Source organism: Salvelinus fontinalis, chromosome 12 (assembly GCF_029448725.1).
Source record: "Salvelinus fontinalis isolate EN_2023a chromosome 12, ASM2944872v1, whole genome shotgun sequence".
Classification (NCBI taxonomy): Eukaryota; Metazoa; Chordata; class Actinopteri; order Salmoniformes; family Salmonidae; genus Salvelinus; species Salvelinus fontinalis.
In genome coordinates this window covers 54981792-54993816 of record NC_074676.1, presented here as the reverse complement: position 1 = coordinate 54993816, position 12025 = coordinate 54981792, and the positions used below count along the sequence as shown (strand labels likewise).

General features: G+C 52.1%; 1 protein-coding gene across 1 annotated transcript in view; it reads right to left on the bottom strand.

The window, feature by feature from the left end:
• Positions 1–6864: 6864 nt before the first annotated feature.
• Positions 6865–12025, bottom strand: part of atp10a (ATPase phospholipid transporting 10A) — a 225889-nt gene continuing 220728 nt past the window's right edge. The window contains exons 20-21 of the mRNA XM_055941116.1: positions 10876–11063; positions 6865–9549 (exon numbers count right to left, since the gene is read on the bottom strand). Of these exons, the coding sequence (XP_055797091.1) occupies positions 8409–9549; positions 10876–11063 (1329 nt within the window). The 3' untranslated portion in view covers positions 6865–8408. The remainder of the gene's footprint in view (positions 9550–10875; positions 11064–12025) is intronic.

Here is a 12025-nt window from a genome sequence, read left to right as displayed (position 1 = left end):
AGAGACGGAGGGAACAGAGACGGAGGGAAGAGAGACGGAGGGAACAGAGACGGAGGGAAGAGAGACGGAGGGAACAGAGACGGAGGGAAGAGAGACGGAGGGAAGAGAGACGGAGGGAACAGAGACGGAGGGAACAGAGACGGAGGGAACAGAGACGGAGGGAACAGAGACGGAGGGAACAGAGACGGAGGGAAGAGAGAGACGGAGGGAAGAGAGAGACGGAGGGAACAGAGACGGAGGGAACAGAGAGACGGAGGGAAGAGAGACGGAGGGAACAGAGACGGAGGGAACAGAGACGGAGGGAACAGAGAGACGGAGGGAAGAGAGACGGAGGGAACAGAGACGGAGGGAACAGAGACGGAGGGAACAGAGAGACGGAGGGAAGAGAGACGGAGGGAACAGAGACGGAGGGAACAGAGACGGAGGGAAGAGAGACGGAGGGAACAGAGACGGAGGGAACAGAGAGACGGAGGGAAGAGAGACGGAGGGAACAGAGACGGAGGGAACAGAGACGGAGGGAACAGAGACGGAGGGAACAGAGACGGAGGGAAGAGAGACGGAGGGAACAGAGACGGAGGGAACAGAGACGGAGGGAAGAGAGACGGAGGGAACAGAGAGACGGAGGGAAGAGAGACGGAGGGAACAGAGACGGAGGGAACAGAGACGGAGGGAACAGAGACGGAGGGAAGAGAGATGGAGGGAACAGAGACGGAGGGAAGAGAGACGGAGGGAAGAGAGACGAGGGAACAGAGAGACGGAGGGAAGAGAGACGGAGGGAACAGAGACGGAGGGAAAAGAGACGGAGGGAACAGAGACGGAGGGAACAGAGACGGAGGGAACAGAGACGGAGGGAAGAGAGACGGAGGGAACAGAGACGGAGGGAACAGAGACGGAGGGAACAGAGACGGAGGGAACAGAGACGGAGGGAACAGAGACGGAGGGAAAAGAGACGGAGGGAACAGAGACGGAGGGAACAGAGACGGAGGGAACAGAGACGGAGGGAAGAGAGACGGAGGGAACAGAGACGGAGGGAAGAGAGACGGAGGGAACAGAGACGGAGGCAACAGAGACGGAGGCAACAGAGACGGAGGCAACAGAGACGGAGAGACGGAGAGACGGAGGGAACAGAGACGGAGGGAACAGAGACGGAGGCAACAGAGACGGAGAGACGGAGAGACGGAGGGAACAGAGACGGAGGGAACAGAGACGGAGAGACGGAGGGAACAGAGACGGAGGGAACAGAGACGGAGGGAACAGAGACGGAGGGAACAGAGACGGAGGGAACAGAGACGGAGGCAACAGAGACGGAGGGAAGAGAGACGGAGGGAACAGAGACGGAGGGAACAGAGACGGAGGGAAGAGAGACGGAGGGAAGAGAGACGGAGGGAAGAGAGACGGAGGGAACAGAGACGGAGGGAAGAGAGACGGAGGGAACAGAGACGGAGGGAACAGAGACGGAGGGAACAGAGACGGAGGGAACAGAGACGGAGGGAACAGAGACGGAGGGAACAGAGACGGAGGGAACAGAGACGGAGGGAAGAGAGACGGAGGGAACAGAGACGGAGGGAACAGAGACGGAGGGAAGAGAGACGGAGGGAACAGAGACGGAGGGAACAGAGACGGAGGGAAGAGAGACGGAGGGAACAGAGACGGAGGGAAGAGAGACGGAGGGAAGAGAGACGGAGGGAAGAGAGACGGAGGGAACAGAGACGGAGGGAACAGAGACGGAGGGAACAGAGACGGAGGGAACATAGATGGAGGGAAGAGAGACGGAGGGAAGAGAGACGGAGGGAAGAGAGACGGAGGGAAGAGAGACGGAGGGAAGAGAGACGGAGGGAAGAGAGACGGAGGGAAGAGAGACGGAGGGAAGAGAGACGGAGGGAACAGAGACGGAGGGAACAGAGACGGAGGGAACAGAGACGGAGGGAACATAGATGGAGGGAAGAGAGACGGAGGGAAGAGAGACGGAGGGAAGAGAGACGGAGGGAAGAGAGACGGAGGGAAGAGAGACGGAGGGAAGAGAGACGGAGGGAAGAGAGACGGAGGGAAGAGAGACGGAGGGAAGAGAGACGGAGGGAACAGAGACGGAGGGAACAGAGACGGAGGGAAGAGAGACGGAGGCAACAGAGACGGAGGGAACAGAGACGGAGGGAAGAGAGACGGAGGGAAGAGAGACGGAGGGAACAGAGACGGAGGGAACAGAGACGGAGGGAAAAGAGACGGAGGGAAGAGAGACGGAGGGAAGAGAGACGGAGGGAAGACAGACGAAGGGAACAGAGACGGAGGGAAGAGAGACGGAGGGAAGAGAGACGGAGGGAAGACAGACGGAGGGAAGAGAGACGGAGGGAAGAGAGACGGAGGGAACAGAGACGGAGGGAAGAGAGACGGAGGGAAGAGAGACGGAGGGAAGAGAGACGGAGGCAACAGAGACGGAGGGAACAGAGACGGAGGCAACAGAGACGAAGGGAACAGAGACGGAGGGAAGAGAGACGGAGGGAAGAGAGACGGAGGGAAGAGAGACGGAGGCAACAGAGACGGAGGGAAGAGAGACGGAGGCAACAGAGACGAAGGGAACAGAGACGGAGGGAAGAGAGACGGAGGGAAGAGAGACGGAGGGAAGAGAGACGGAGGCAACAGAGACGGAGGGAACAGAGACGGAGGGAACAGAGACGGAGGGAACAGAGACGGAGGGAACAGAGACGGAGGGAACAGAGACGGAGGGAAGAGAGACGGAGGGAAGAGAGACGGAGGGAACAGAGACGGAGGCAACAGAGACGGAGGGAAGAGAGACGGAGGGAACAGAGACGGAGGGAACAGAGACGGAGGGAAGAGAGACGGAGGGAACAGAGACGGAGGCAACAGAGACGGAGGGAACAGAGACGGAGGGAACAGAGACGGAGGGAACAGAGACAGACTTTACACTCCTATCCAAACAAACACAGTCAACCAAGACGCTTTAAAATGAAAATAAACGTACTACTGCATCGTGTCCGTTTAAAAAAACATTAAGAAAAATGATTCATTTATTTGTTATCCTCAATTAACTGAACAATATGATGAACATGTATGAAGAAATATATCTAATTCATCCAGTGTTAAGGCACATGGCACACTTCCTGGCACATAAAGGAACATTTGATAAAGGCTGGTATGATTTACGAAAAGACAAAAAGGCAGAAAACAGTCATTTTAAAAACATCCAAGAAAACCATCGCCTGCTTAAAACGTCCCTGCAACTCAGGAACAAGCACTTCACTTTATGTGTATTTGGCTTAAAGAGAGCATCACAATATGGACACTGACCTGACAACACTTTGAGATGGTTTAACTGAATATAATAACGTTGAGTAACAAAAGATTTGGCTTTGGTTGCAATTAAAATCTTCCATTTCAATATTCAGCAACAAGACAAACAGCATAGGAACATTTTTTGTTGTTGTTGTGAGAATGTCATAAGGAATGACCCATTTTACATCAAACTGTGAAAAAAAAACCATCATTCAAAAATAGCTTACAAAATCCCCTTCTTGGAGTATTATTTGGCTTATTACAGAGCTCTCTGCAAATTGGAATGTGACAGTTGATTACGTTGAGGTTAGTAGGAAACTAGCAACTAGTAGGAAACTAGCTACTAGTAGGAAACTAGCTACTAGTAGGAAACTAGCTACTAGTAGGAAACTAGCAACTAGTAGGAAACTAGCTACTAGTAGGAAACTAGCTACTAGTAGGAAACTAGCTACTAGTAGGAAACTAGCAACTAGTAGGAAACTAGCTACTAGTAGGAAACTAGCTACTAGTAGGAAACTAGCTACTAGTAGGAAACTAGCTACTAGTAGGAAACTAGCAACTAGTAGGAAACTAGCAACTAGTAGGAAACTAGCTACTAGTAGGAAACTAGCTACTAGTAGGAAACTAGCTACTAGTAGGAAACTAGCTACTAGTAGGAAACTAGCTACTAGTAGGAAACTAGCAACTAGTAGGAAACTAGCTACTAGTAGGAAACTAGCTACTAGTAGGAAACTAGCTACTAGTAGGAAACTAGCTACTAGTAGGAAACTAGCTACTAGTAGGAAACTAGCAACTAGTAGGAAACTAGCAACTAGTAGGAAACTAGCTACTAGTAGGAAACTAGCTACTAGTAGGAAACTAGCTACTAGTAGGAAACTAGCTACTAGTAGGAAACTAGCTACTAGTAGGAAACTAGCTACTAGTAGGAAACTAGCAACTAGTAGGAAACTAGCTACTAGTAGGAAACTAGCTACTAGTAGGAAACTAGCAACTAGTAGGAAACTAGCTACTAGTAGGAAACTAGCTACTAGTAGGAAACTAGCTACTAGTAGGAAACTAGCTACTAGTAGGAAACTAGCTACTAGTAGGAAACTAGCAACTAGTAGGAAACTAGCAACTAGTAGGAAACTAGCTACTAGTAGGAAACTAGCTACTAGTAGGAAACTAGCTACTAGTAGGAAACTAGCAACTAGTAGGAAACTAGCTACTAGTAGGAAACTAGCTACTAGTAGGAAACTAGCTACTAGTAGGAAACTAGCTACTAGTAGGAAACTAGCTACTAGTAGGAAACTAGCTACTAGTAGGAAACTAGCTACTAGTAGGAAACTAGCAACTAGTAGGAAACTAGCTACTAGTAGGAAACTAGCTACTAGTAGGAAACTAGCTACTAGTAGGAAACTAGCTACTAGTAGGAAACTAGCAACTAGTAGGAAACTAGCAACTAGTAGGAAACTAGCTACTAGTAGGAAACTAGCAACTAGTAGGAAACTAGCTACTAGTAGGAAACTAGCTACTAGTAGGAAACTAGCTACTAGTAGGAAACTAGCATCCACTTTGCAGCAATAATCTCAATAGCTCTAACTAAAGTAACTTTTAGTTCTCAAATGGTACCCTATTCCACAATGAGTCCTGGTCAAATATAGGGCACTATACAGAGAATAGGGTGCCATTTAGGAAGCAGCGCAGGTAACTCATAGGGCCGGGAAGACACAAGCAAGGAAGCAAAACACACAAAACTAACTCTAACTTGTTTAGGAAAACAGCCCTGATGTCGGAAACAAACATCATTATGTTGTCATCCAGAGTCACATGTATTTATTTTCTAAACTATAGCACACTGTTAAAGGCAAATGGCTTCTGAGAAGCAGACTTCTAAACAAACAGGTAGCATTGGCTGCATCAAGCCCTGCATCAAGCCCTGCATCAAGTCCTGCATCAAGCCCTGCATCAAGCCCTGCAACAAGCCCTGCATCAAGCCCTGCATCAAGCCCTGCTTACAGTACATTAAGGAGGAACACTGAAAGGCAGGAAGCCTAGCGGCTAAGAGTGTTGGGCCAGTAACCGAAAGGTCGCTGGCTCGAATCCCCGAAATGACTGGGTGAGGGGGGGGGGGGGGGTCTGTCGACGTTCCCTTGAGCAAGGAACTAACACCTAATTGCTCCAGGGTCACCATCAATAATGGCTGATATCCCAGGCCTTGACCCCACTCTCCTAATGGCTGATATCCCAGGCCTTGACCCCACTCTCCTAATGGCTGATATCCCAGGCCTTGACCCCACTCTCCTAATGGCTGATATCCCAGGCCTTGACCCCACTCTCCTAATGGCTGATATCCCAGGCCTTGACCCCACTCTCCGAGGCCGTGTCTCAGGGGGAGTTGTCCAGGGTCACCATCAATAATGGCTGATATCCCAGGCCTTGACCCCACTCTCCTAATGGCTGATATCCCAGGCCTTGACCCCACTCTCCTAATGGCTGATATTCCAGGCCTTGACCCCACTCTCCGAGGCCGTGTCTCAGGGGGAAGTTGTCCAGGGTCACCATCAATAATGGCTGATATCCCAGGCCTGGACCCCACTCTCCGAGGCCGTGTCTCAGGGGGAAGTTGTCCAGGGTCACCATCAATAATGGCTGATATCCCAGGCCTGGACCCCACTCTCCGAGACCGTGTCTCAGGGGGAAGTTGGGATGTGCAAAAAAAATACATTTCCAATTCCCTTGTGTAATAATACACTCTTGTACATGTGTGAAATAGGAGAAATAAACCACCCACCTAATTATTATTAATAAGATTGAAGAGCAACGCCGTTTTGGTACAGGGTGAATAGGTTACCAGGCATAGCTGAGGGGATGGATACAAAGCAGAACTGTAGCTCTGTGCTCCCCCCATCAGAGAGAAGAAATCATTCCAAACACACTGATAACAGAAAGCCTGTGGTCTTGCTCTCTGGTTTCAAACAAACCCCTCCAGTATTTAAAGGACATCTTTCTTACCAAATTCAAAATAAACAACAGGAAGTCCAGTTGCATAAACTCTACTCTGATTTTTTTTGTATTTTTATATAAAAAGGCCCAGTGCAATCAAAAATGTGATTTTCCTGTGTTTTACCAGCCAGTTTAATAGGTACAACACCATGTTCACAAAAGTGGATCACACCGGCAGCAGGCACACCGGGCAGCAGGCACACCGGCGGCGGGCACACCGGCGGCGGGCACACCGGGCAGCAGGCACACCGGCGGCGGGCACACCGGGCAGCGGGCACACCGGGCAGCGGGCACACCGGGCAGCGGGCACACCGGGCAGCGGGCACACCGGCGGCGGGCACACCGGCGGCGGGCACACCGGCGGCGGGCACACCGGGCAGCGGGCACACCGGGCAGCGGGCACACCGGGCAGCGGGCACACCGGCAGCGGGCACACCGGCAGCGGGCACACCGGCAGCGGGCACACCGGGCAGCGGGCACACCGGGCAGCAGGCACACCGGCAGCAGGCACACCGGCAGCAGGCACACCGGCAGCAGGCACACCGGGCAGCAGGCACACCGGCAGCAGGCACACCGGCAGCAGACACACCGGGCAGCAGGCACACCGGCAGCAGGCACACCGGCAGCAGACACACCGGCAGCAGGCACACCGGCAGCAGGCACACCGGGCGGCAGGCACACCGGCAGCGGGCACACCGGCAGCAGGCACACCGGCAGCAAGACATTCAGTTACTGTTCACTTTAACGTTAGAATGAGCAAAACGAGTGACCTAAGCGTCTATGAGCGTGGTATGATCGTCAGTGCCAGACACGCCGGATACAGTATCTCAGAAACGGCCTCCTGGGATTTTCACGCACGACCGTGTCAAGGGTCGACAAACAAAAACATCCCCGCAGCGACAGTCCTGTGGGTGAAAACAGCTCGTTGATGAGAGAGGTCGAAGAAGAACCGTGCAAGCTAAACAGGCGGGCCACGACCAGACAATTAACGACACAGTACAACAGTGGTGTGTGCGGAACGGAATCTCGGGAACGCGCAACTCGTCGGTCCTTGTCACGGATTGGCTATTGCAGCAGACGACCACACCGGGTTCTACTCCTATCAGCTAGCGGTTCCAGTGGGCAAGCGATCACCAACACTGGACAACTGAGGAGTGGAAATATCACCTGGTCCGAACAAATCCCAGTTCCTGTTGCGTCATGCTCATGTCAGAGTCAGCATCCTGCCTGGTCTCAACGGTACAGGATGTTGCTGTGGGGAATTGTTTTGCTGGCACACCTTTAGGTCCCTTGATACCTATTGAACTCAACAGCATGTGAACATTGTTGCTGTCCAAAGCCAATAAGAGTATCTTTGGGAACGGAGATGGAACAGACTGTTTGCCGACAGCATGAACGTACCGCCGTCCAATCAGCAGCAACTGTGCGATGACATCATCTCAGCATGGATCAACATCCCTGTGGAATGTTTCCAACACCTTTTAGAATCCAGGCCCACGAAGAATTACGGCTGTTCTGGAGGCAAAGGGGGGGGGGGGGGGTCCGACGCGATACTAAATGGGTGTACCTAATAAACTGTCCGGTGAGTGTATATTTCCACACTATGATATTGGAATAATACTGTGAAATTGAGAACATTATAATAATGCCCTTTTAGTGTAAAAAAAGCAGTTTGAAAAGACCTCCTCAAATCTCAGCCTGTTTTGGTGGGATGTCGTTTTGGCCTTCCTGGTGACATTAGTTAATAGACCAATAATAAAGAGTTCCAATACTCTCTCTGCCAATAGCAGCTAGTTTTCAGTTTGCCCCTCCCCCACTCTAACCACTCCCAGGCAGTCCTCGCTACATTCTTGCTTGAAGAAATTGATATTTTCAAGGAAGCTATATTTGTTTTCTTTTTGACCCTTTTTAATTGAAAACAAATCACAGTTAAGGTAGTTAATTGTTACCCAAAAATGATTTGATACGGAGATAAAAGCGGCTGCTATTGGACCTTTAACATAAAACATCTAAAATGTACACGATAATGATGATAATAACTTTTGATAAAATAATCCTCTTGAAAAATAGAATTCAAATAGAGCTATCACGAAAATCTGAGAAGAATAATACATAGATATTAAGACTATAATACATCATAGAGAGGTGGTTTGGAGCCACGAGTTTTCTTTAGGACAGGTGGGCGTGGCCTGGGGGCGGTCCGGTCTGTCTGTAGGAGGGAGGAGCCTGTGGTCAGGTGGTCTGTGAGGCGTAGTGTCATGGTTCTCATAGTTCCGTCTGTAGGCTGCAGACTGGGAACCACCAGCAGGGGGCAGAGTCAGTTGGATGGTTTCTGACCGGGTTGTGGTCAGAAGGGGTGTGGAGGTGATCAAGCTGGACAGACTCAGGTCCGAGGGATCAAGAAGAGTAATGTCCTGACTGTCATTGTCCTGGGTGAGAGGAGTCTGGAGGTCATCAGGCCCGGCTCCAGCCATACTCCCAGCTCCAGCTCCAGCCCCTGCTCCAGCCATACTCCCAGCCCCTGCTCCAGCCCCTGCTCCAGCCATACTCCCAGCCCCTGCTCCAGCCATACTCCCAGCCCCTGCTCCAGCCCCTGCTCCAGCCCCAGCTCCAGCCATACTCCCAGCCCCTGCTCCAGCCCCAGCTCCAGCCATACTACCAGCCCCTGCTCCAGCCATACTCCCAGCCCCTGCTCCAGCCATACTCCCAGCCCCTGCTCCAGCCCCTGCTCCAGCCATACTCCCAGCCCCTGCTCCAGCCCCTGCTCCAGCCATACTCCCAGCCCCAGCCATACTCCCAACAATACTCCCAGCCCCAGCCATACTCCCAGCCCCTGCATCAGGCCGAGGAGCTTCTTTGGCTTTGGTATAAGGCAGAGTATCAGTCTCTGTGGAGGCCAGTGTGTACTGATCATCATCTTCAAGCCTCCTCTGACCGTCTCCAGGACTACCAGAGCCCCAGCCCTTCCCCTGATCCTTCCCAGCCTCATCCCCCCGTAAGGACAGGTCCAGGCGGCCCTCAGGATTCTTGGCCGGGCCCCTGGTGAAGCTGTACTGGTTCTGGGTGGAGGTGGCCCTGTGGCTGCAGTCTTTAGTCAAGGGTCCAGTGAAGGAAAGTGAAGACAGGAAGGGCGGTCTGAGATGCAGAAGCGACCCGGCCTGGACCCGGCTGAGACTGAGGATGTTTCCAAGGGTGTCACTGGGCAGTTTGTCCAGATGCCTGCCGACCTGGACTGGAGTGGGGAACAGAGAGCTCTGACACGCCCTGTAGAAGTATCTGAATGGAGAGCGAGAGAAAGGAGAGAGGAGAAATAAGTCAGGGTGAGACCTAAATGAAACCATACTCTCTATATAGTGCACTACTCAATAGAGCCCTACGGGCTGGCTGCTTTTGACCAGATTGCCCCATTGTCGGGCCCTCGATGTCTGAATCTCAAACTGAACACTTCGAGCACTCCACCACTTGATATGCGTGTTCACGAGTCAATCTTAAACGCTAGTCATCGAGTTCACCAACTACTTCTCTGATATAGTTCAGTGTGTCAAATCGGAGGGCCTGTTGTCCAGACCTCTGGCAGTCTCTATGGGGGAGCCACAGGGTTCAATTCTCGGGCCGACTCTCTTCTCTATATATATCAATGATGTCGCTCTTGCTGCTGGTGACTCTCTTAAATGCTAGTAAAACTAAATGCATGCTCTTCAACCGATCGCTGCCCGCAGCCTAGCGCCCGACTAGCATCACTACTCTGGACGGTTCTGACTTAGAATACGTGGACAACTACAAATACCTAGGTGTCTGGTTAGACTGTAAACTCTCCTTCCAGACTCACATCAATCCAAAATCAAATCTAGAATCGGCTTCCTATTTCGCAACAAAGCATCCTTCACTCATGCTGCCAAACATACCCTCGTAAAACTGACTATCCTACCGATCCTTGACTTCGGTGATATAATTGACAAAATAGCCTCCAATACTCTACTCAGCAAATTGGATGCAGTCTATCACAGTGCCATCCGTTTTGTCACTAAAGCCCCATATACTACCCACCACTGCGACCTGTATGCTCTCGTTGGCTGGTCCTCGCTTCATACCCGTCACCAAACCCACTGGCTCCAGGTCATCTACAAGTCTCTGCTAGGTAAAGCCCCGCCTTATCTCAGCTCACTGGTCACCATAGCAACACCCACCCGTAGCACACGCTCCAGCAGGTATATTTCACTGGTCATCCCCAAAGCCAACTCCCCTTTGGCTGCCTTTCCTTCCAGTTCTCTGTTGCCAATGACTGGAATGAATTGCAAAAATCACTTTAGCTGGAGTCTTACATCTCCCTCTCTAACTTTAAGCATCAGCTGTCAGAGCTGCTTACCGATCACTGTACCTGTACACAGCCCATCTGTAAATAACACACCCAACTACCTCATCCCCATATGATTACTTACCCTCTTGCTCTTTTGCACCCCAGTATCTCTACTTGCACATCATCATCTGCAAAACTATCACTCCAGTATTAATGCTAAATTGTAATCATTTTCACCTCTAGGGCCTATTTATTGCCTTTACCTCCCTACACTCACACAGAACACACTCCTCCCCCTTACTAACCTGGGCAGCAGTGCGGCTACAGGAGTGATGATACAGAGCAGGTAGAAGAGTGGTTCCCCCAGCAGTCTCTGCATGGTCCAGTAAGGGTTGGAGGGGGAGTAGCATGTGGGACATGAGGCATTGTAACACAGAGCCACAGTAAAGAACAGACCCACACTGAAGGTGATGGACACCCAGTTCATCCACGTCTGGAGGGGGAAAAAGAGGGGAGAGGAGGAAGAACAGGGAGAGGAGGGAAGAGGAGGGAGATGAGGGGAGAGGAGGAAGAGGGAGAGGAAGATGATGAGGGGAGAGGAGGAAGAGGGAGAGGAAGATGGAGAAGAGGGAGATGAAGAAGACATGCGAGGAGGGAGAAGCGGGGAGAGGAGAGGGAAGACGAGGGGAGAGGGGGTAGATGATGGGAGCGGCGGAAGCGGAGGAACAGAGGAGAGGAGGAACAGGGGAGAGAAAGAGGAGGAAGAGGGGAGAGGAACAAACAGGATTAGAGACTCAAAGCCAGATGAGTACAGAGGACGCCAAACCACTGACTCACTAACCACCTAGGATCGGTTCAAAGTGGCACGCAGTGTGACGCGGTGTAGACAGTTTACAGAAGGCACCAGCTGGACAGTGGGAGTGAAGGAGAGTGTGACCCGGTGCGGTGCGACCCGGTGCAGAGTGACTCGGTGTAGACAGTTTACAGAAGGCACCAGCTGGACAGTGGGAGTGAAGGAGGGTGTGACCCGGTGCGGTGCGACCCGGTGCGGTGCGACCCGGTGCGGTGTGACCCGGTGCAGACAGTTTACAGAAGGCACCAGCTGGACAGTGGGAGTGAAGGAGGGTGTGACCCGGTGCAGAGAGTACCAGAAGGCACCAGCTGGACAGTGGGAGTGAAGGAGGGTGTGACCCGGTGCAGAGAGTACCAGAAGGCACCAGCTGGACAGTGGGAGTGAAGGAGGGTGTGACCCGGTGCGGTGTGACCCGGTGCAGACAGTTTACAGAAGGCACCAGCTGGACAGTGGGAGTGAAGGAGGGTGTGACCCGGTGCGGTGCGACCCGGTGCAGAGTGACCCGGTGCAGAGAGTACCAGAAGGCACCAGCTGGACAGTGGGAGTGAAGGAGGGAGCACTAACTGTCAGCCTGACACAGAGTCACTGACGCTGCAGTCTTC